This window comes from Pantherophis guttatus, chromosome 1 (assembly GCF_059756535.1).
Source record: "Pantherophis guttatus breed Tessera chromosome 1, ASM5975653v1, whole genome shotgun sequence".
Lineage (NCBI taxonomy): Eukaryota > Metazoa > Chordata > Lepidosauria > Squamata > Colubridae > Pantherophis > Pantherophis guttatus.
The window spans coordinates 229,793,488-229,819,183 of record NC_142063.1 but is presented as its reverse complement, the minus strand read 5'-3'; the positions used below and the strand labels follow the sequence as shown (position 1 = coordinate 229,819,183).

At 37.2% G+C, this 25,696-nt stretch overlaps 1 protein-coding gene across 50 annotated transcripts in view; it reads right to left on the bottom strand.

Annotated features, from left to right (window-relative positions):
* Positions 1 to 25,696, bottom strand: part of RIMS1 (regulating synaptic membrane exocytosis 1) — a 271,584-nt gene that overhangs the window by 22,519 nt on the left and 223,369 nt on the right. For 24 of the 50 annotated variants that reach the window (XM_087882497.1, XM_087882498.1, XM_087882499.1 and 21 more), the window contains 3 exons: positions 15,763 to 15,875; positions 8,622 to 8,788; positions 5,196 to 5,336 (listed from right to left, as the gene is read on the bottom strand). The exons of 9 other annotated variants lie outside the window; for them this stretch is intronic. In XM_087882497.1, the coding sequence (XP_087738623.1) occupies positions 5,196 to 5,336; positions 8,622 to 8,788; positions 15,763 to 15,875 (421 nt within the window). The remainder of the gene's footprint in view (positions 1 to 5,195; positions 5,337 to 8,621; positions 8,789 to 15,762; positions 15,876 to 25,696) is intronic. 17 more of the 50 variants (XM_087882527.1, XM_087882528.1, XM_087882504.1 and 14 more) reach the window with 1 other exon arrangement.

Below are 25,696 nucleotides of genomic sequence, written 5' to 3'. Positions count from 1 at the left end.
AGTAAGAAATTAAATTGAAATGTTAAATAAATGATGTAAGAAATTGTTGTAAGTAGACCAGCAGATATAGAAATGGTTTATATGTAAAAATATCAGGAAGTAATTGAAATATTAGGAAAAGAAAAAAATAACTATTGAAATGGAAATAAGAGGTGGAAAGTTAATTAAGTTGAAAGATTTTAAGATAAAAATGAAATAAGTTGAAACATGTTAAGAATTTAAAAATATGATGGGAATTTTGAGGAATATATGCAATAAAGGGAGAGAAAAACGGTAATGCTTGGACACCATAGAAAAAAAGCACTGAATTGAAAATGAATATAGCAATAGAGAGAGATAGAAGAAGGAGTAGGGAGATTGAAGGAAGGGAGAAGGAGAGAGAGAAACAGAAGAAAGGGAAATGGAGAGGAAGAAAGGAAAGGGGAATAAGAGTAGGATTGAAGGTTAGATGAGGGAGGAAAGGAGGAGGGGGATAAAGGAAGGGAAAGTAGAGAAGGAATAGGAGAGGGGAGAAGAAGGAGGGAGGAAGGATAAAAGAAGGGAGGAAGAGGAAGAGAAAGAGAAGAAAGATTGCTGTAAAACAAAAAAGATGAAATGGAAGAAAAGCATCCCCGAAAACTACATTTCCCAGCATCCTCGATGCACATGTCCTCTCAGGCCATCTCCATCATGACCATCAACCATCGGTGCCTCATCTCTATACTTAAATTCTAAGGGAAGGAAAGATTACAGAAGCTTCCAGTGATCATAAATGAGTATCAAACTTGGGGAAATTGTTTTTTTTTTCTGGTAATTGAGAGATACCTTGATTTGACTGAGCCTATCTGAATCAAGTGAAAATTTTACTGCACTACAATCCAGAAAACCTTGTGGTAACCCTGTATGGCTACTGGACAATGTCCCCCCCCCCCCCCAGGCCCAATAATGGAGCAATCTTATTAGCCTGCTTAGCCTGCAGGACAATTAACCTTTGAAAACTGAAGGTTTCGAAAATATTTCACAGGAATATCTCAAAAAGAAGGAAGCCCTTGAGACATTTATAAACCTAAATTAGCTTTCTATTTAAGGATTAAGTTAAGGATTGCTGAATAACTGCTTCTAGTTCTGAAGAGAACATCACAATTTGTATGTGAAATAACAGGGACATCTAGAACTCAAAAAAAAAGTATCAATCTTCAAAATTCATGTCCAGATTTTTGAAGAACCCCAAAGCAGATTTAGATCTTTCTGATGGATTTAAATTATTCTTGAAATCATGTCTTCCTTATCAGAAGACATCACAGGATTAGGAATCCCATCAACACTGAGAGAAAAATAAAAACTAACTAAAAGAATTAATGTGGTCCTATCAAAAGCTGAGCTATTCAAACAATCAATCTTGTATTTTGATGGCACACGTAAGTTACACTTCCCTGTAATCTTCGTTGCTTTATTTCAATGATATGATGCAACTGAATGAAAATAAAAAAGGCATACTTTGCTTATTGTGGAACTCAAATTGAGCAGCAAATTAAAATAATATTCATTATTCTAAGTTTCTTAAAATAATGTTTCAATATGTAGATCAGTTACATGCATACATACATATAAGCATATGAGAACACTCTCCCCTCAGATACTGTTTAATATACAACAAATATCACATTGAAGGTGGTATAATTTTAGTTTGACAAATAAACTTATGTATTTAATATCTGTTTTGTAAAATGACTCACCTATGCACTCTATGAAAATACATCTTTTCTGGAAATGAAGGCCAGCAGCACAGTAGCTTCTGCACAAGGTATGAGTCACTATTTTTTGATCTTGTTGATCTCTTAGCATGGAATCTTATTTCATATAATTCTTCAGTACAATAAGAAATTATCGATAGCTCGTGGGCTTCTTTTTAGACCATACATAGGTCTGTTGTGGTTTGTTGACAGATTTCATCAATGCTAGTAAGTATGCTTTCTGCTTTCTCTGTTAAATACTACTACTGTGAATCTGAGTTTCTATGGATCACTTTACAAGAGGGTGGCTCATGAATATTAATTTCAGAGCAAGTAGCAGTCCTGGACCAAAGAGAAAGATAATCATCTCTATTTAATGAGGAACATCATATTTCTAAAAATAAACTGCCCTGTTATTCCAAGTGTCCCATATTTAAGTGTTATTTCAGAATGTCCTTTCACAGAGAAAATTCTTACCTTGAAAAAACAAACCAATTAATATTACAATCCTATGCAAGTTTTCTTATAAACGAGTTCTGCTCAGTGAAACTTAATGATGAGTAAATATTTATAAGAGTAGCATGTAAGCAAGAACTATTTAATTTTAAACCAAATGAAGGCTTCACTTGCATTGATCAGAACTGTAGACATTTACAACTTTATTTCTGTCTGCAGCTCTAACAGTTGAACTGTCTAGTAATAAAACTTCACTGTTGTCATCTTTCGCAATGGGAAAGTAATTTGAGATTCACGCTATAATCAAGTGTTGAAGAGCACACAAACTGCTGAATATTTCAAACAGCTACTCAACAGGAAGAATAATGAACATGATAGTGTATCAAATAATGGTAGACATATTATGTGTCATAACCCTTTTGGCTCAGGGCACTTTTGCAAATGGCTGCCATGGATGAAATGGCCAGTCATCAAAATCTTACTGGAGGATTTAGTAGAGTTACTCCTGCTTTAATGTTCTAAACCTATATTCCACCATTTCATTTACACTTTGTCATTTTCTAGGCATTCTTCCAACAAAACAGTGTGCCATGTCTAACCACAAGTTTTATTTATTTACTTTTAACTTGCCTTTATTATTTTCATAAATAATTCAAGGCTGCAAACATACCTAATACTCCTTCCTCCTATTTTCCCCATAACCACCACCCTGTGAGATGAGTTGGGCTGAGAAAAAATGACTGGCCAAGTTCACCCAGCTGGCTTTCATGCCAATGGCAAGGCTAGAACTCAGAGACTCCTATTTTCTAACATGAAAACCACTAGACCAAACTCACTCTCTCTCAAACCATAATCCCTACATTTGGATTCAAAGGCAAAAAGATACCTGAAGTGTGCTGGAGTAGGCATGTAGCACAATCTTGTAGCAGCAATCTACAACTGAAAAACCTTCTAGTGAAATGAGTAAAGAAAGTGCCAGGTAGCAAGCCCAATTCTTTGCTTCAAGGATTATTATAATTATATTTTTATCTAATAATTGTGTGTGTGTGTGTGTGTGTGTACATGTGCGGATGAGAGAAGTGGGGGAGAAGAAGGAAGAAAGAACGAGAACTCACAGAAGCAGAACATACCTAAACTCGGAGACTACAGTTGGTCGAGAATGCAGCCGCGCGAGTTATAGTGGGTGCGCCTAGATACACCCACATTACACCAATTCTCTGCGAGCTGCACTGGCTCCCTATTGGTCTCCGGGTGCAATTCAAGGTGTTGGTCATTACATTTAAAGCTCTATATGGCTCAGGGCCAAGCTATCTTCGAGACCGCCTTCTACCACATAGTCCCAGCGACCAGTAAGATCCCACAGAGTCAGTCTCTTCCAGGTCCTGTCAGCTAAACAATGTCGGCTGGCAGGCCCGCGGGGGAGGGCCTTCTTTGTGGCTGCCCTGGCTCTCTGGAACCAATTACCTCCTGAGGTCCGGACCGCCCCCACCCTATTGGCCTTCCGCAAAGCGGTGAAGACTTGGCTCTTCCGGCAGGCCTGGGGCCATTGATCTCGTTATAACGATCTTGCGAGACCCGGCCACGAATTGGAGTGCATGTGTTTTAACGTTTTTAAAGTTTTTAATGTTTTAATGTTTTTCTTTTTAACATTTTTTATGGGATTGTTCGCATTGTTTTATTCTTTGTTGTAAGCCGCCCAGAGTCCCTTGGGAGTTGGGCGGCATAGAAATGCAACAAAACAAACAAACAAACAAACAAACAAACAAACAAACTCTGGCTTCCTTTTTCCTCACAACTACAACCCTGTAGGGTGGGTTGAGATGAGATGAGAGTCAGTGACTGGCCCGAAGTCACCCTACTGACTTTCATCCCTACGAGAGGTGCAATCCTCCTGGTTTTTATGCCTTAACTACCATATTATCCCATTAATATAGAGAGCTACAAACTGGCTCTCTATATTATACATTATAATGGTAGCTATCTCACCAGTTGTTGGTGTCTCTCCAGAATTCTTCTCCAAATCTCCTGAAGATGCTTTTTTGTTAGTCCTCTCCACTAAACTTTAAAATGTAAATTTTAATTTGTTTTTAATTTTTTTTTTAAATTATTGGGTGTTTTAAATTTGTCTCGGCCAAATTGTTTAATTCGGTTTTATTCTGTTTTTAAATTTTGTATTTATGTGTTTATTCTGTGGCTGTTCACCGCCCTGAGTCCTTCGGGAGTAGGGCGGTATATAAATCCAATAAATGAAAATGAAATGAAATGAAATAAACAACCACTGTATCTGACCACTAACCTTTCCTTCAAAAAAAGGGAAACACATCTCACAGCTTAAATGAGGGTGGAAGTCCAATGAAATATCCTTTAAAAGATGTGGTCACTTAATTCTATCTCCAATAATTCTTCTCTCAATAGTACTGGGTTCTAAGTATGCAGGCTAGAATATATTCAGAATTACATAGTGAATGTGTGTGTATTTTGCATTTATTCTTTGGAAAAAAAGGCATTTCCATGTAAGATATAATGCTGCTCTTCCAGCTTGACCAGACCAAAAAGAGTCATTTGATATTTAACAAAGACACACAATCAGTTTTTGTTTATCATGAGTTTGGATTTGTGTTTTATCCATTATGATATGTAAATTGTTTTACCACTGGAACTGACATGATTCTAAACATTAAGAAATATAGTACTAAATATTATGAAAATGGTGGAAGACATATCAGAGATGGTTCTATCATTATACAATATGAGTTGTCTCCTCCAAACCACAGATTTCGAGTGAAATAAAATGGAGGAAATTATTCGTTATTAAATGTGTTACTATAAAATCTTGACTCCCGGTGATGAGGAGGGAAAAAAGAGATACGAGATGTTTAATTTTTTTAGGCACCTTTGGTTATTTACGATAGCAACCAAGCAATGCATATACATCAGTTGAAATGTATGTCATTCTTCCAAACTAATGAAATCATGACATCTTGGGTTACAGGTACAAATTCACAAGGGAAAGAAGCTAGCTTTTACCTCACGTCAGCAACAGTATGCCTTCTTTTCTTGTCTTCCACATTCTTTTTTTTTTCACTGTGCCCCGGCTTGTCATCTAATTCCCATGAAATCCTCCTGTCTTTTTTGCCATCAACTTTGCAGTTCTCTAAGGATTTTGATCTTCCCATAGTCACAACATGCAGGCATGCAAAATTAAATGAAGATAACTCAAAATGAAAAAAAGGAATTATGAAGTACGTGTTAACTGTCCCCATATGTCATCTCCAACTGCATAGCCACCCTTGATCTCCCTTCCACCACCAATTTACCTCAACCCCTTTTCAAATCCTATATTGGCTTAACTTATTTCTGAACCTCTGCAATTTCAACGGTGTAGACTTCAACTCTTTAAGAGTATGGCTTGGGAATTCTGGGAGTTAAAGTCCACATAACTTGAAGTTGCTGAGGTTGTGAAACACTGGGTTAACCACTCCATCTGACAAAATTAGTTGCAGTTTACAAAAGCTTATGCCTTTTAGAAAAAATTGTTAGTCAAAAAAGGTGCTTAGACTATTGATTGGGGGTTCCAACAAATTAACAGGTCTCTCCTTGTGCAATATCTAGCTTTTGGGTGTAACTTTAACAAATGAAAGAGAGGGAAAAATATAAAATGTTTGATTGCAAAATCACATGTTATCTGAAAGCAGAGTTGTGAACAATTGATGCCCTAAGCACAGCCCAACAATAGAGCCCTTTGGCCCTTCAATTGTTTAACTGATAAGACATTAAAACTCAATAAGAGCTGAAGGTGAAATAGATTTAAAATTCAGTATTCTTCCTGGTCATCTCTCAGGCAAGACACCAGAACTATATTAAACTTTTTTTTAATTCACACTAAACAGTCATAAGTAATAGAACCAAATATTTAGGGCAACAGAAAAAAAATGCAAATTTCAACACTTCTTAATGTGTTTTAAATAAAATTGTTGTAAGAGAAAAATGGAAATACAAAAATTTATTGCCAAGTATTTTTAATTACCCTCCCAAAGATAGCTAAAGAGAAATAACCCTTCTGTTGGTGCCATAAGCACATGCGTTTGTTTGCTTGCTTGTTTGTTTGTTTAATGGTTAATCCAAGACTATTTCAAATGCAAGAAGGGCCAGGTTTGCTGGTTATAAGGGAAGTTTTATTTTTTCTTTCTAGTTTCATAATTTATAAGTCTTTGTTCAGTGCTATTTACTTAATCAGTTAAATAAAGAAGGATTCTTCAAAAAAGTAGTCACACTATCACATAGTTGAAGTCAGATAACTGAAAAAGTTCCAAATTTATCAGAAACTATTACGTTTTTTTGTACAGAAACATTTCTTTGTACAGAAATGAAGCAGACTACTATTTGACTTGCTAAACCATAATTCTTATACCTAAGAATTGTCATTTTAAAATAGGGTAAATCTGCCACATAGTAATATTAAAAGTCTTATTACTGAGAAGTATGAGATAAATTATTTGAATAGCAAGCAATGCATTTAAATCTTGCTTAGTGTCTTTAAAAAGAAATAAAACTGCTAATTCAGGAACATTATTGCAACACCTTTACTTGGAATAATTCCAATCAAGCTTGATGGACATACTTATGAATAGACCTGCATAGGATTATACTTTCAATGGGTTTCTAAAAATAAATTGGATATTTCACGATTTGTCTAGATTAATAAAATTCCTGCAGGCTATGAAATATTTTTTTTGCATTAGTCCAAGAGAGGCCAGTAACTCTTCTGAATTTGCTTTTTCAACTGAGATTCCCAAATTCTGCAGAGGGAAAAAGAACAATGGAATACTAGATCATATGTCTGAAATTTGTTGAGAGGTAACAGAGAAATCCTACAGATTTCTTCCTTACCTTCCTTAAGTAATATTCTATGCCATTTCCCCCCAAAATGAAATAATTTGATAGATGAAAAACGAAATAGTTGATTAAAGGATTTTTTGGCGGAGGAAGGGGGAGGGATAATCTGGTTCACACTTTCCTAGAAAGCTAAACAAGTTGTGTTATGCCTATAAGAGTTGCCCTGTATCTTAACATATATTGTTTATGTGAAAGAATGTGCTGTGATGTATCAGATACTGAAATAGTCACTCATATGTCTGCAAATCCAAAATTACTTTACAGTGTACATCTGATCATCCTGAAGCAGTTGAAAATATAGATTATGTGCTTTTTCCTGGATTTATAGCTCTGGCTTGAGGAGCAGCTGGCAGCGGTGTCCAGACAGGCCTTTGTAGAGATTCAACATATGCCAGTTGTGCTCATTTCTGAAGCACAACTTCAGAACAGTCACTCCCTATCACCTGAAGGCTCGCTTTGATCACTTTGTGTGTCACTTGCTGCAATGTACTCTACATGGGCCTACCTCTGAAGATCAGTTGGGAGCTGCGGCTGATCCAGAAAACATGGGAAGTCATGAGCATGCATATATGCCGATGTAACAACTATGTTCTTTTGCACTTGTTAACAGTAGGTTCGGAGCAATTTGAGATGCTGGTTATCCCTTATAAACTCCTTCATAGTGTAGGGCCTGGCTAATGTCAGTCTCCTGTGATGCCTATCTATCCTGTTTAATAGACGAAGATGAAAGAGTTGTCATTTTCTGGGTCCCATCAATTAACAATGCAACCTCATGGGACCCAAAATGTAAGCCTACTTTGATGTGAACAGCATCTTTCCAGAGATTTGTGTGGCTCCTACCCTAGTCTTATTCAAATAAGCTCTTAAAATGTAGTGCTTCCTCAGGCCTCAGTTTACATTACATGATAAGCTTCTGATGGATGAGTTCTATGTTAAGAACAGGTTGGTTTATTTTTGTGGATTTATTTTTAAGATTGTATACTGCCCAGAACTGCTATGGCGTCAAGTATCCTTAAAAATTTGATAAATATTTGAATGACATGCCACAACAAAATACCGTAATTGATTTTGTGTTGCTCACAGGAAATTACCATACAACTAGGCTTAAATTTTAAGAAATTCACAGATACGATGCAGAAGAAATATTTCATGAAGCAACTTAAATATCCAGACTGCTATTTTTTTTTTTAAATTTGATTTATATGCCGCCCTTCTCCGAAGACTCAGGGCAGCTTACAATGCGTTAAGCAATAGCCTTCATACTTTTGTATATATTTATACAAAGTCAGCTTATTGCCCCCCACAATCTGGGTCCTCATTTTACCCACCTCGGAAGGATGGAAGGCTGAGTCAACCTTTAGCCTGGTGAGATTTGATCTGCCAAACTGCTGGCAGCCGGTGAGCAGCAGAAGTAGCCTGCAGTACTGCACTCTAACCACTGCACTACTGCGGCTCTAGGGTTTTGTTTCATTTAGCAAACCACTGTACATTGTATGGCAAAAGACATAAGGTTTTAATTGACACATTAACACATTACCGTAAAGATTTGAAGCTCACCTGATTCTGCCTCTTGGATGCTCGGATTGCTCTGACATAAAGCTTGTGCTGCTGAGGCGAGAGGCACTGCTGGTGCGGGAAATAGCTGACACATCGCTGACATCACTATCTGATGACTTGGCAGAGACATTATCACAACTTCTGTACTGATCGGTTTGTATATTATACTGAAGATGAGAAGAGACAATGTGAGGTCCATTGACACGCATGCAGAAACAAAAATAACTGGTGTACAAGCACAACTTCAGAAGGCCACCAATGAGAATGGTACTGCTGCTGATTTTATGTAGTAATTAAAAAAAAGGCATACACTATTTTATGAAGTTTAGGGGACCAGTTATGAGAAGGTAAACAGTAAGAAAAAGGTATTAACTTTAAAACAGATAAATAAAAATATTAATTTTTAAATGACCATAGTTCTGTTTGCGCACACGTTATCTCTGATTTAAAAAACAACAACAAACAGATTAGCAGGCAGCATTATGGTGGTAAGGAGCCCAAGATAATTTTGCCATTCTTATGTTCAGCATGAAGTTGCTATTTTTTTAAAAAATGGTGGCAACAGAAGCACTGTGGAATATTGAAATGATTTAAGGATAACAATGCTGCTAAATGATGATGAAATATCTTCAAAGTTTCTACTCTAAACTTGATTTTCAACAAATCAAATCAGTGCCCATATGGATTTTGTTAATTTCTAATGGATACTTTTAAAACTATTATTTAGCAACCAGGGAATGGAAAGTATACAGCAAATTAAGAATAATAGAACAAAAAACCCCCAACAACCCTGCTTTTGTTGTTCTTTAGTGCTCCTTTTAATGAAAGGAACAGATAGCATAATCCAGCTAAAATGATTTCAGAATGACCTGAAAATACACTAAGTATTGATATTTTTAGTAATTTAACAGTAAATAATTCAATCACCCTATCTGTCAGTTTGGACAACTAGTTGAGAATCTAAATGAAACTGTCTATAAAAATATAGATTTGAAAAATCTAAAAAAAACCTTCTAAAATTTATCAAATCATCTATAAACTATGTTCAATTTCAAAATTAATCTACCAATATTTCATGCCCGGTATTACAATTAAACTCCCTGCTTTATATTCTGAATGCTACATAAGAAGCTTCAGAAAGTAATTTATAAAAAAAAAATCACAAAATTAGGAAGTTGTATATAGAAGTTGCTGCTAACTGTCTCCTAGAATTTTGCCCTCTAGGCTTAAAACCCCCATCTGACAGGGCTGTCAAACTCCCGGCCCGTGGGCCGGATGTGTTACGCACTGGCCATGCCCGTGCCCGGTTTAGCGAAAGGGGGAAAAGTCCTAATACGTCATAGCTACATAGCTACAGTTAATTCATAGTTTTCAAATAACTATGAAATAGAACAAGTATCAGATAATATTTTGTGACACACATGTATGAAAGTCTACTATTAATTTATGAAGCTATAAAAGCATAATTTACATACAGCAATTTTAGCAATTGTAATAGCCAGCGAAGTAGGAGAACAAAAGCACATTGTACATATGGTATTTTATATTATATATATCTTTCTCATGATTATTTCAAAGTGGAAATCTGTTTGGAATATTAAACTAAGTGACCTCTTACAGGTAATCCTTGTTTAGCAATTGAAATTGTGACCAGCAACTCAGGCTTTAAGCAAAGTGGTCGCTAAAAGTGGTTCACTGAGGAGCTGAGGGAGTTGAAGCGCCGGAAAAGACGCCTAGAGAGTAGTTGGAGGGCCAGTCTTTCTGAATCTGACCGGACACTGGTAAGAGCTCATATTAGGAATTACCTAGTGGCGATAAAAGCAGCGAAATGTAGCTATTTTGCTGCTCTTATTGCGTCATCAGATAATCGCCCGGCCGCCCTGTTTAGGGTGACCCACTCCCTGCTCCACCAGGAAGCGCGGGAGGACCCCTTGGAGGGTAGAGCCGAGGATTTTGTTCAATATCTGTATGACAAAATCGCTCAGATTCGGGAAGATCTGGACTCCGACTGGATGGTCTCGGGGGAGGGACTGGGGCAGGTCTTGAGAATGTTATCTGGGTTGAGTTTGATCCTGTGACCCCTGAGGACGTGGACAGGATTCTGGGTAGACTGAACGCGACCACTTGTTTATTGGACCCGTGTCCCTCCTGGTTAGTGCTGGCTTCTCGGGAGGTGACACGAGGCTGGTTCCAGGGGATTATAAATGCTTCGCTGGGTGAGGGTGTCTTTCCTGCCGCCTTGAAAGAGGCGGTGGTGAGACCTCTCCTCAAGAAGCCTTCCCTGGACCCGGCAATGTTGGTAAATTATCGTCCGGTCTCCAACCTTCGTTTTGTGGCGAAGGTTGTTGAGAGTGTGGTTGCGCAACAGCTCCCCCAGCACCTGGATGAAACGACGTATCTGGATCCGTTCCAGTCGGGCTTCAGGCCCGGGTACAGCACGGAAACGGCATTGGTCGCATTGGTTGATGATCTCTGGAGGGCTCGGGACAGGGGGTGCTCCTCTGTCCTGGTCCTGTTAGATCTCTCAGCGGCTTTTGATACCATCGACCATGGTATCATGCTACACCAGTTGGAAGAGTTAGGGGTGGGAGGCACTGTGTTGCGGTGGTTCTCCTCCTTTCTCTCTGACCGGTCGCAGTCTGTGTTGACAGGGGGACAGAGGTCGACCCCGAGGCCCCTCATATGTGGGGTGCCGCAAGGATCGGTCCTCTCACCTCTCCTGTTCAACATTTATGTGAAGCCGTTGGGCGAGATCATCCGTGGTTTCGGGGTGGAGTACCATCAGTACGCTGATGACACCCAGCTGTACATCTCCACCCCGGATCACCCCAACGATGCCCTTGAAGTGATGTCCCGGTGCCTGGAGGCCGTACGGATCTGGATGGGGAGGAACAGGCTCAGGCTCAACCCATCCAAGACCGAGTGGCTGTGGTTTCCGACGTCCCGATATAGCCAGTTGACGCCATCACTGACTATTGGGGGCGAATCATTGGCCCCCACGGAGAGGGCTCGCAACTTGGGCATCCTCCTGGATTCACGGCTGTCTTTAGAAGAGCACTTGACGGCCGTGACCGGGAGGATTTTTTATCAGGTCCGCCTGATTCGCCAGTTGCGTCCCTTTCTGGATCGGGACTCGTTACGCACGGTCACTCATGCCCTCGTCACCTCCCACCTGGACTATTGTAATGCTCTCTACATGGGGTTCCCCTTGAGGAGCACCCGGAGGCTCCAACTGGTGCAGAGTGCGGCCGCGGGGGTGGTAATGGGAGCGACATGGCGCTCCCATGTAACACCTCTCCTGCGCGAGCTGCACTGGCTCCCGGTGGTCTTCCGGGTGCGCTTCAAGGTTTTGGTTACCACCTTTAAAGCGCTCCATGGCTTAGGGCCTGGTTATTTACGGGACTGCCTACTACCACCAATAGCCTCCCACCGGCCAGTACGCTCTCATAGACAGGGACTCCTCCGGGTGCCGTCAGCCAAACAGTGTCGACTGGCGGCCCCTAGGGGGAGAGCCTTCTCTGTGGGGGCACCTACCATCTGGAATGAGCTCCCCCCGGAGATACGGAGGATCCCGGATCTGCGCTCCTTCCACCGTGCTGTGAAGACCTTTTTATTCCATCAAGCGGGCTTGGCCTGATCTCTTCCCTTTTTAAATATGTAAATTTTAATCTGTTTTTAAATTATTGGGGTATTTTAATTTGTCTGGGCCAAAAAGTTTAATTTAATTTTATCGGGTTTTTTAAATTTTGTGTATTTATGTATTTTATTGTTGGCTGTTCACCGCCCTGAGTCCTTCGGGAGTAGGGCGGTATACAAATCAAATAAACTAAACTAAACTAAACTAAAAGAAAAACAACATGATTGTGACTCGGCTCATGATTTTGCTTCATATTTCTTTTACTTTACAGCACCATAACCTTAACCATTAAGGTTATGACCTGGGATTCGACTGGAAGCATCGCGGTGAGACAGTTGGGGAATTAGTGGGCTCTGATGAGCTCTGCGAAAACCCGGACTGACGAACCGCTGCCGAGGGGTCTTTGGATCAGAACCATCCTGTAGGGACAGGAAAGAAGGAGAAGCACCTTGGAAGACCAAGAGGAACAGGCAAATTCCTCGAAGCTCAGAGGAAACTCTCTATGACTCGGCAGCGGGGGAAAGCCGCCATTGCGGCTGTCACGAAGCTGGGGCAACCGGACTAAGCACTGAGCAGGAGTGGTGAATGGAATGGAGTTTTTTGAAGCCGGGTGAGTAACAGCCAACCCATGGTTGAAACAACAATAAGGTAACATTTTTTAAACTTTAAGACCCCTAGCGATAAAACAGCGGCTAATGAGCACGGGGGGGAAGAAAAGAAGATTTTGAAGCGTAATCTTAAAGGGACAAAAACCCAATGGAAAATTGACTTTTGAACAAAATTATTTGGAAAATTTTAAATAACTAGAGAAATTGACCCAAGATTGGTTAAAGAATCGGAAAGAAATAAATAGATTCTTTCCCCCCTCCTTTCTTTTTCGAATTTCAAGAAAAACAAAAGAGAATGGACAATAAGCCCTATAACAGAAGTATTGTATAAATAAAAGGAAAAAAGGAAAAAAGAAGTGAGAAGAGCTGTTTAAATTCAGACTGGACTATAAAACTGATTTGATATTTTTAAAACTAAAAAGAAAAAGAGAAGCTAAGTAAGATTGTTAATGTAGATTGAAACAAAATGGATATTTGTTAGACAATCGGAAATTATGGATTGCAGAGAGACACCTTCAGGAGTAAAAAAGAATATTGCAACTTGGTCTTTGTTTTGGAAAATTGTGAACTTTACAGATAACAGCCGTGAGAATTTTTGGGGAGGATTTCTTTGTCTGCAAGTGGCTTGACTTTGGGGGGGGGGGGAAAGGAATACAACGGAATTTTAAAATCGGAATAATATTAAGTTCAAACTGTTAAAATCCATATTTCCACTGCTATTATATTTATTATTAAATATTCTAATACCCATGATCCTATTAAAATTTCTTTTTAAGCATTACTGCTTTCATAGCCTTTCTAAATATCAAGAGAAAAGTAGCTATATGGATGTAGGAGAGGGGCAGGGGTGAAATGCTCCCGGTTTGGATCGGATCGCCCGATCTGGTAGCGATGGTGGCGGGTGGTTTGGAGAACTGGTAGCAAAAATCCCTGTCCCCCCACAAGCCCAGCTGAGCTGCGCAATCAGCAGAGGCTTTTTTAAAATTTTTAAAAGCATTTTTTTTACAACCTCTTCAGCCGAAAAAATGCTTTTAAAAGTAAAAAAAAAAAAATCCTCTTATGATCGGCGGCTCAACTGGGATCGTCAGAGGCTTTTAAAAGCATTTTTTCTACAATGTCTTCGGCCAAAGAGGCTGTAGAAAAAAATGCTTTTAAAAGCCTCTGACGATCCCAGCTGAGTTGCCTGATCATCAGAGGCTTTTAAAAGCATTTTTTACAACCTCTTCAGCTGAAGTGGTTGTAGAAAAAATGCTTTTAAAAGTAAAAAAAAGAGTTGGCCATGCCCACCCAGTCACATTACCCCCCCCCCACCAAGCCACGCCCACAGAACCATTTTACATTTCACCACTGGAGAGGGGATATTATCTCAGGGGTTTGTGACACAACTAAAAAGAATTGCTTTCTGCTTCCTCCCCTAAATCTAACATAGGTAGGCAAAACTGTCAGCATTGCAGCAGTTCATAACCAGTTTAGTGGAGTACACTTAATGGAGTGTCTTTCACATGCACTGTAACTATAAAAATGTAGAATGAGACAAGTTGTCCAATACAAACAAAAACAATGAGAAGGTATAAAAATGTCAGTCCATTGGTATTTCTGAATGATGGGGAGCAAATGATAAAAGCAAATGACAAAAAGCACAGTACAACATAATCATACAAACTGTGCCTGTTTTCTTCATGCATTGCTTCATTGAACACATATGCATAATAGGCAGAACATGCACCAGAATCTCATAGCACATGATGAAAATTCTGGATTCTATAGATTACATTTATCAATGCATAATTTGCCATAATGTTTTGATCTGGAATCTTTGAGGAAATTGAAAAAAATTGCACATTTAAAAAAATTAAATGCTACGATAGGGTTATTGTCTAGAATGCCTATGATAGATTTAAAAAAGCGGTGCTTAACAGATTGATTCAATTTCTGTTGTCAGTAATCAGTTGTTATTCCAGAAAATCCTAGTTATTGGATAATAAAATCATTAGTAAAAATTACACACTACATACAAAAGTGATTTTCTGTTTGTAAATGAGCAATTATGTATATGATTGATATGACTGTTTAGTCATATTTAGTTGACTGTTTAGTCGACACATTAGTATTATGCAATTGAATATGTGAATAACAAATTGAGTCCTTTCCTTCTGCAAACTCATGCTATAGTATGTGAAGAGGCCATTATTCATGGAAGCCTTTGTAGATAAGTAAAAGCTTCCTGCTGCAAACAGTCACACTATCCATGAAGAACAGTTGTGAGAGATTATGGAGAAGAGGGTAAAGGTATGATTTAAAGAGGGAATGACTTGCTCACTTCTTCTTCTGAGCTACTCACTTGCATATTGCCTGCACAGGGGTTGTATTATTACTTGAAATGTACGGTAAGTTTCCAATTTGTAGAAAGGCTTTTTTTTTAAAAGGAGGAATATCTGCCTGATTCAGTTACAAATCCTAATGTAAGATTTTCAATTTGACAAAAATAATTTGTTTTAAAAATCCTCAATAATTTTTTAAACTTTAATTTACACAATATGAAGATTAATAACTAATGTTCTTTACTACTTTGATGGGTGGGAAAGGAGAACAAAGCAATAATTTTATTTTCTCTAACCAGAATAAATTTAAATGTAACCAATCTTATATATTTTTTTAATGCAGTTAGGGTTTTTTTATTAATAAAAAAGCTGAGGAGTACAAATGAAATAATGACATAATAATATGGTTTCTGTAAAATAACATAGTATCAGTAGCTTCCTAAGTTAAACCAATAAAAAGAACCTTTGGAGGGATAACAGGTATTCTTCCTCAATATTTTTGTTTTATACCATACTTTTAACATGTATGTAAATTCTCCAAATTTTCATACAAAGTGTCGTATTTTGATATTTACCTTAGTATATTGCTCATGTTCAAGTTCTTGACTAGAATCACACCCTGTTGTCTGATTATACCGGTGCATTTTCATTTTCATCTGTCTTGTTCGCTCCTCCACTACTAAATTTGCTGCAAAAACAGATAATGGAAAACTATTAAAAAAACTTTGAATATAGTTTGATTTGATGCAAGTGTGACTTTATTTTGAACTGAATAAATATTCAAACAGTATCTCCATCAGGATGTGAAAGCAAAACATAAGCATGCTAATGCGGATCAACAAGGATTGCTTGCAAACCCTATCTACCCATTTCCAAATTTCCAACATATCCATAACATGCATTTTTTTATATAGAATATTTCTTAAAATTGGAAAATATTATTTTTTTTACTTTTCAAAATATGTCTCTCTAGAATATAATTCTACAAGGATAACGTTCCATCCATGGTAGAATATTTAAAATAATTTTAATGAGGTTCTTAAAAGAAAACAAAGTACTGTATGACATTTGCAAATGTGGTAGATATGGCTTCCAAACAATTTTGCATCATTTTGTTTATAACTGATTTAAAGCCTCAAAACACCAGCAAAGCTTTTCTCTGTATTGAGTGGGAGTTACGCCTTACACATATATTTTAATACAGGAAAACATCCTGGCTGGATTGTGTTTAATTTGACCTTGGAATATAGATTCCTGAAAAATATATATTCCTTCCGTAGAATAAGAACAGTAAATTCAGTTTCTTTGGCAATCAGTGTTTAAAGCCATCAGTGTAAATGATCATATACTGAGTTTAAATACCCCCTGACACCTGAGTATGCAAAATCTAATAATAAAAGAAGGGAAAAAGGAAAGGAAAAGTATGCAAAGGATAGATGCAGGTAAATACATAATCAGAACTTAATTTCTAGCTGAGAAAGACATTTAATTTATGTCAATAAATTAAACCTTTGTGAAATAGCAGATTTATAAGACAGTAAAAAAAGATTGCATCAAATACATGTGCAATATTACATAAAATGAAGACATAGGATACAGGTAGTGAATAAGTCAAATCAGGAAATTTGGGGCATAAGGCGCTTTGGTGACGCAGTGATTAGAATGCAGTACCGCAGGCTACTTTTGCTGACTACCAGCTGCCAGCAGTTTGAATGTCACCAGCTCAAAGTTGACTCAGCTTTCCATCCAGATTTTTGGGGGCAATATGCTGACTCTGTAAAACTGCTTACAGAGGGCTGTTAAACGGTATATAAATCTAAGTGCTATTGCTGCTATATTACTTTTTCGGAAAGCACAGATGTGCTCTGGTTTAACACTGCAAGCAAAAGACTTAGAAGGCAATCTAAGAAAGTATTGGCACATTCTGGATTTTTGGAAGGGTAACAGTAACAGGTAACAGTAACAGAGTTGGAAGGGACCTTGGAGGTCATCTAGTCCAACGCCTAACACACTTCACTAAATGTAGAGTTTATATTTTAATCAAACAAAAGCAAAAGACAGATATTAATAACAATCATACATATTTCCCGTATATTTTCCTTTCCATGCATTCTGTCAAATAACCTGACTAAATGTATTTACTTGGCTCATTGTGTTTGCAAAGGCCTACTTCTAACTAGCCTGGTATAAGACCCCAGTTTTAACATTCTCATTGCCATCTAGACAGTGGTGGGATTCAGCCAGTTTGCACCACTTCGGGAGAACCGGTTGTTAACTTTCTGAGAAGTTTGGTGAACTGGTTGTTGGAAGAAATTATTAGGGCAGAGAACTGGTTGTTAAATTATTTGAATCCCACCACTGCATCGAGATCATCTGGATTAGTCATAGAGGCCCCTGACTAGCTCTTTGATGAAGACGTGATAGTGGAGATGAATGAATCCAAATCCAAACAGGTGATCAAAAGATGTTAAACTTCTCCAGTGATGATAAATTCTCTCTTCACAGCATAATCATTTAGATCAGTAAGAGAAGCAATATGCCTAAAACCTGTTAATATTGGTTTGGCAACTTGCTTCTAAGATAGCTCAAAATCCTTCTGTTAAAACACTAAGTGATTAATTCACATAGCTATGCACCAGGGGTGGGTTCTACTTACCTTTACTACTGGTTTACAATGGGAGCGCGCGCGCACTTCTGCGCATGCACAGATCATCAATTATGACGTTCGGGCGCATGGGAGGAGCCTCCCACGACTTTTACTACCGGTTCTAAAGAGCTATGCACCCTGTGTTAGGGAATAATCTGAGATCTAGAATTCCTGCATTATACAGTTGTAACACAAGCTACAGCACTGCTTTATTTAAAAAATCCCATATTCATATTCCCTAGTACAGAGAGAAGATACAAAACAATGGTCCTGGTGACACAGAAATCTGAAACTTGGGCCATGCATATTCAAGGCACTGTGATTATTACAGAAAGTTCTAAGTGTAAAATGTATAGGGAGCATCTTGGCTAATAATAAAGCTTAAAGTTAGTACACCAATTGTCACTTGGTGTTTTTGCTCAACATTCACATTGCTTCATTCATACAATGTCACAGAGCAGTTTTTATGTGTAGCCCTGCAATTTTTCTGAGTTTTCCATTTTTTTTCTTTCTTAGACTGCCCAATAACTTCAGTAATGCAGGAAGCTGTACAGGGTAGAAATATAACAGCTAAAACCTAAAGCAAAGTATTTGTTTCATCACAGAATTTCAAAATAAGCTATCTGTCTTGTAGGATAGGAAGCGGTCTGCTTTTCTAGACCATGGTGGAGTGACGTACACATCTGGATGTGAGCATTGTATTTAGATTATTACTCATAATCTAATAAATTGTCTTTAGCCAGTAGGATACCAGACCCTTAGACTGTACCCCAACTAGGAAACCAATTATTTGATATAGTCTAATTTTTGTAAAGTTCCAACAATGAAATGTTTATCCATGTTATTCCATAAAATTAAAGACTCAAAATATAACTTAATATAGATTTGTCATCTCAAAACCATAGCTGACGCAGCGATCGAACAAGGTACCTTTTTATTAGAAAAGTCTGAAAAGGTACATTAATGCATGCCTGCCTCAAAATGATAAGACAACCAGGACTCCAAAAAAGCTAGGTTTTCTGAGTCTTCTAGGAAAACAGCACATTTGTACTCTGGACTGAAAACTTTTTACCACTTTATTCTTGGAAAACAGATAAAGTGTGAGTTTGTGTATATGTGTGTGTTTGCGTGCAAAGAGCCTCAAATGATAGTTGAGAACATAATATTTGTATATTAAAATACTCAGTATTTTTCAAACCTTTCATGATCTTTACTGACAGAGATTTTAAAACAGACCCAGCATTGAAAAATAAGAATTTTACATTGTGAGAATTCCTCTTGCCCCTTCCAGATCAGAGGTGGGTTTCAGCAGGTTCTGATCAGTTCTGGAGAACTGGTAGTGGAAATTTTGAGTAGTTTGGAGAACCGGTAGTAAAAATTCTGACTGGCCCCGCCCCCATCTATTCTCTGCCTCCCAAGTCCCAGTGATCGGGAGGAAATGGGGATTTTGCAGTAACCTTTCCCGGGAGTGGAGATGGAGATTTTACAGTATCCTTCCCCTGCCACGCCCACCTAGCCACGCCCACCAAGCCATGCCACGTCCACCAAGCCACACCTACAGAACCGGTAGTAAAAAATTTTGAAACCCACCACTGTTCCAGATCATCAGATATCACACTATGATTAAGGGTAACAAAACTTTTAGTAGCATCTACTTCATTTCTAGTATTTTTACCTTACTTATATTATTTTATATACAAAATGCAGACAGCCAATTATCATGGCCAATTGGTTCTATTTGCATATGAAAAAGCATCCATATACCAAAAGCCCCGATTTTCATCTATGTGTTTGATTGGCATTTTAGCAGAAAGTATACCATCTTAAATCAACATGAATGTTCAGTCCAGATTATAATAAAGAAATAAGTGAAGGAATCAAAGTTAAATTAAAGAAAATTGGACCCTTGAAGATGCTAAGAGAAAGGAAGACGAAAATAGACCACAAGATAAAGAAGCTCCAATTTTTCAGTCTTAGCAAGAACATCAGAAACATGAACCTGGGCAATGGACAGTTGATCCCAAGGAGCATAGAAAAAGGAAACTAGGAAAGATATTAAAAACTGAGGAAATTTGGATGAACACATGGGCATATATGAGAGGAGAAAGGAGAGAAGCAGTAGTTATCTTGGACCTGTGGTTAGGAAAAAGAAGGGGGGAAAAAACCATTGGCCTAGAAAGGGCAGTTAAAGGAAAAACAAGACATAACAAAAAAAAAAAAAAAACCTTTAAACCAAGACAGAAAGACTACTCACAAAGAAGCAAAAGTTGAGAGGGAGAAGGCATAGTGCTACAAGGCACCGACTTTTCTAAATATACGGTAAATGGAGCAAATGCTTCTCAAAAGAGAAAAAAATAATTTGAAAAAATTAAAACAAAACGTAATTTGCCTACAAGGGACACTTATCAGAAAAAAAGGACATAAAATATTTGATTTGTAAAAAATTGGGGGAGGAATTTATTTCAGCAGGAACTTAAAAAAATAAAAGAACTGCTTTGAATATAAAACCTTAAATAAAACTCGAACTTGTATTGACGGATGAGCATGATATATTTCTTAGGGTGGAAGTTAATTTGTCTGAGACGGTGGCTTTGATATTGGACATTTATGCACCAAATGAGGATAAAGTACTTTATTATTCTATAAAGTATTTATATAGAGACTAATGGTTTTTCTATGAAAATTGATGTTTGATGCTGGATTGGAATTTAGTAATCTCCCCAAAACTGGTTAGAGAAAAATATTAAAATTACTCAAGGCAAACTACCCAAAATTTTCTTTGATTTGATGGACAATTGTTAATATATGGAGATAGAAAAATAACAATTCAACACAGTTTCTGAATCACATAGATGCTTTTCAAGAATAGATATTATTTGGATTTCAAAGAATTTGGCTACTAAGCTTCATAAAGTAGAGATACTGCCAAAGACTTTTTCAAATAATAAACTTGTGAGTTTGATTTATAAAAGGAAATTCAATTCTTTTATGTGTAGACTGGAATATTGCTACAGAAATAAGCAAATGGAGGGCTGTAAATAAAAAATAAAAGAATCCTTTAAAATTAATTTAAGTAAAGTTATTGATTTAAGAATGGTTGGGATGCAAGTAAAGCTTTTATCAGAGATTATTTCATACAACACAATACTGAACTCAAAAAGAGGAGGCAAGGAAAAACAAACCTATTTTGGATTTTTTAAAAAAATGAATTATAGACATTTCGAGAGAAGTTAAGCATTTTTGAACAAATTAAGCTTTTATAATGAGTTATCTATGTAAGAGAAATGGAAATAAAAATGAGCTATGTAAAGCAAAAAAAAAAAAAAAAAACCCGTTTGAATTTTCAAACAAAACAGGAAAATGTTTAACATATAAACTATGAAAAGAAAAACTAAAGAAACTGATATTGAGATTACGAGAGGAATAACATGGCTATGCAAAAAGTGTCTCATCAATATTACTCCAATTTGTACAAAGGACAAGATATTTCTCTGGGGAATCAGATGAATACCTAAAGAAACAAAATTTACAGAAGATTACAGGGAAGAGAAATAGATTACGATAAAGGAAGTGTGTGAAGCTATAAAAGGTATTAAAACAGGAAAGGTATCCGGACCAGATGTTCTTATTATAAATGTTTTGAGGATGAACTTTTACAACCTTTACAAAATATGATGGATTCTGTTTTATAGGGAGAAAGGATGACAGAATTGGAAACTGGCCAATATAGCATTAATTATTTTTAAAAGTAAATATATTTGCTCTGTGTAAGAATATGCTCTCTTTTTAAAATACTTTAGTCCATTAGACAGCTCAGTTTGTGTTGTGTATGAGAAAGAAAAAAACTGTTGGCACTGAGCAAGCATCTCTGCAGGACATAAGGAGATTCATTAATAGCTTCCTGATATTTAAAGTTCCGTAGTTCTGTGATACTTGTTTATCTGTATGTTTGCTTTTTAAAAGGTAAAGGTAAAACTTCCCCTCACACATTTGTGCTAGTCGTTCCCGATTCTAGGGGCCGAGCTCATCTCCGTTTCAAAGCAGAAGAGCCAGCACTGTCCAAGACATCTCCGTGGTCATGTGGCCGGCATGACTAAATGCCAAAGGCGCACGGAATGCTGTTACCTTCCCACCAAAGGTGGTCCTTATTTTTCTACGTACTTGCATTTTTTACGTGCTTTCGAACTGCTAGGTTGGCAGAAGCTGGGACAAGTAAGGGAGCTCAACCCATTACGCGGCACTAGGGATTCGAACCGCTGAACTAGCTGCCTTTCGATCGACAAGCTCAGCCTCTTAGCCACTGAGCCACCACGTCCCTCCTGCTTTTTAAAAGCAACTGATAAATCTATTCTTCCTATTCATAATATTTTTTTTACAGGATGCTAGAGGAAGGAGGGAGAAATTGCTGCTGAGAAATTTCCTTTCTGGCTAAAGACTTTATTATCAGGGTTATTCAAGGTGAACTGCAAGGACCTGGAGAGATCCCTACATGGGAAAACTTAGAAGGAACCAGCACCTCAAACGTTCTGTGTTAAAACAGAAGCTATATATACAAGGTTGCTATTGACTACAAGAAAAAAAACGTCGAAGAACTCTAATTCTTCATTGAAGGATGGAAACAGAGTGGATAACAGGAGATTTTGTATTTTAAAAACATAGTGGGTTTCTTCATTTCATCGAAGAAATCTATGGATTGACAAAGATGTAATCTAAAGTACCACAATATAGGGTACAATTTATTCAGAGTATTGATTTTATTTTGGAATTGAAACTAGGTACCATGTTGCTGATGAGTTAGGAAAATTTAAGGCTTGCACATGGTATTTCTACTCATAATGTAACTATTAAAATACAACTCCATATGCAAAACCCACAAATTAATAAAAGATATTTTTTTAAAAAAAGACTTATCTGTAAAGATCTGCTAAGAGATTGGAAGACATATTTGATACTTGTATTATTCATTCCATGTATTCTTTTTGATGAATTGTTAGTTTTGTGCCCAGAAACGGAAATAGTTACTGTTTAGCAAAGCCACATGCAGTATTAAAACAACTTATACATCATTCATCTTTTAAAGTTATTTATTCACTTGAATCCTGTTATGTAGTACCAAATAATGATCATTCTTTCTCACGATTCTTGCCTTTTTTTTTTGCTTTCCATGTCCCTACTTTTATTTCCACTCCTACTGTTAAATAATTTAACTAATTATTTAAATAATATTTATTTATTTAATAATTTAAATAATTCCCTTCCAGAGGAAAGACAACCGATTCCTACATATTCACTTTGTAAGCAAGAATAAAACTATGTTTATAGGTTTATGCAACCCTAAGGGTGACATGGTCAGTTCGCTCTTCTGTTATTGATGGTACATATATTTTTCTTCTTGATAAAGTAGTTTTATTGCTTCATGCATTGTTCTTGGTTCTTTTGAGCAGAAAGTCAGAAAAATAAAACATTCCAGTAATAACTTCCAATTTATACCACAACACCCACATGCATACCCAAAAGAATAGCCTTCCCAAATTGGAACTGCTTAAACTAATTATGAAATAATCTGCAACAGTTTATTACCTAATATTGCTTAAGCAATTCTTTTGTGGAAGCAATTTTTAAATATCAGTTTAAACCTTTTATAACCTTTCCCAGACAAATATGTAGAGGTGGTGAAAGTGGCCTTAACTCTTTTGATATGTGAGGCCAACTGTAGCAGAAGAGAAGCATTCAAAAGAATAAGCTTTGATTAGTTTAAATGGAGACTTTCTTGGCCTTGCTAAAATGTGCATGAGTAAGAGAATAAACAGGACACTACTCTGGGATGCAGTGGTGGGTTTCAAAATTTTTTACTACCGGTTCTGTGGCTGTGGCTTGGTGGGCGTGGCGTGGCTTGCTGGGCATTGCAGGGGAAGGATACTGCAAAATCCCCATTCCCTCCCAATCAGCTGAGACTTGGGAGGCAGAGAATAGATGGGGGCGGGGCCAGTCAGAATTTTTACTACCGGTTCTCCGAACTTCCGCTACCCATTCTCCAGAACTGACCAGAACCTGCTGAAACCCACCTCTACTGGAATGCCTTAGAATATTCTGTATAGCCAATGAAAATCAATTCCTTTGTTTCAGGATTGGTAACATTATGGTCAATACTAATTCTTGAGAATGACAGTAAAGGTTAAATATATTCAGTTGCTCAAGTAAAGATCTGCTCTACAGAGTTACATGTCTAATAGTTACATTAGAGTAGATTGAAAGACAGATATGATAATCACTACTTTATAATATATTGATTATAAATAGCTTTTCCTTATAGGAAGAAAAAACAGATAAAATATTCAAGTCTTTAGTATAAAATATGTTCTGGAAAATACATTTCAAAATAATTAAAAAGAAAAATCATACTACTTATTTAAACGGCTTTCTCTCTATGAAGGTGTATGGAGATTCTTGTGATAATTTGTAAGAAAAAGTATTTGGTGAGACTTTTAACCAGTTCATATCTCAGAGACTCCAAGATATAATTTATTGTTAGTTGGATGGGGGGGACTGCAAATGATTGATTGGTTGTATGACAGAAGTTCCCTTACGGGAGCATCGTAAATTCTGCAGGAATTTAGGAACACAGCACAATAGAAGTGCCATTTCTCCAAGTACCTTTCAACCATACCTTCCAATTCGTCATTCGTAATAAAAAAAGTTGGGAGAACAATTGGACTACTCAGTCTTAGCAACATAGAAAGACAATGTGAGTTGATTAAGAGGTCTTAACTTTCTAAATATTAAATCTTGAACAGTGGTTTTTGAATTTTTTCCCCTCTAGGTCTTAGATGGCTCTTTCATGCATTGTTAACTTATAGGTCAAGGGGCATTTGCACAATCCAATGATTCTGAGCAATGTTGTTTGGAATATACATTCCCCAAAGGTTCATTCATGACAGGCAGGTCATAGATGAGAGATAAGACCAAATATGAGTCATTGGAAAAGGAAAAGAGAACCCACTCTATTATTCTGCCAAAAAACCCACCCTCAAATGGACATTAACAACAAGCCAGCATTATTTTGGAAGTGGAGGCCTCTAGCAAGCTACCAGGAAGAAGGAGAGAGCAAATATGAATAGCACTGATGCTTATTATGTGGCTGTATGCTGATGTGTCCAGACACACACACACACAAATCAGTATTGCAAAGATATGCAAAATGTTGCTCAGAGTCACTTGGTTGTGAGATGGGTGTTAGATAAATACACAATAACTAACTGACTGACTGACTGACTGACTGACTGACTGACTGACTGACTAACTAACTAGCATCTGAAATGGCTTAACTATAAACCAAGACAATATTGATGTTGTCAGAGCATAAAGGTCAAGGCTGATATTCTGAGAATTAGCAATAGAATGGAATGGATTGATTTGCATCAAACATCAGAACTTCACAGAAAATGCTCAGACGCAACCTCCCAAAATGATAGAGTTATTTCAATTTGGGTCTAAAGTCCAATTTCAATCAACATTATGATAATTTGTCCGTGCTCCAACTACAGTTGCAGAAGAAATGGAAGCTGAACATTTCTATTGTGAATTGTAGTATCCTGTCAACATGCTGCTCCCCCCACTCCAAAAAAAATCCCAGCCAGATGTCTTACAAGTTATGGAAGTTTGGATTGATACAGTTGTACATAAAATAATGAAAATTTTGTTTTGGTGCATAAAATCAAGCAGGATATATATTAATAGAATTCTGTAAAGAAAATTCAAATTTTGTAGCAACTATCCAACAATCTAAAAGGTGATACTACATACGCATAGACATCACTGAATGGACCACACTGAAACTGAATTGACTATATATTCTGCAAAAA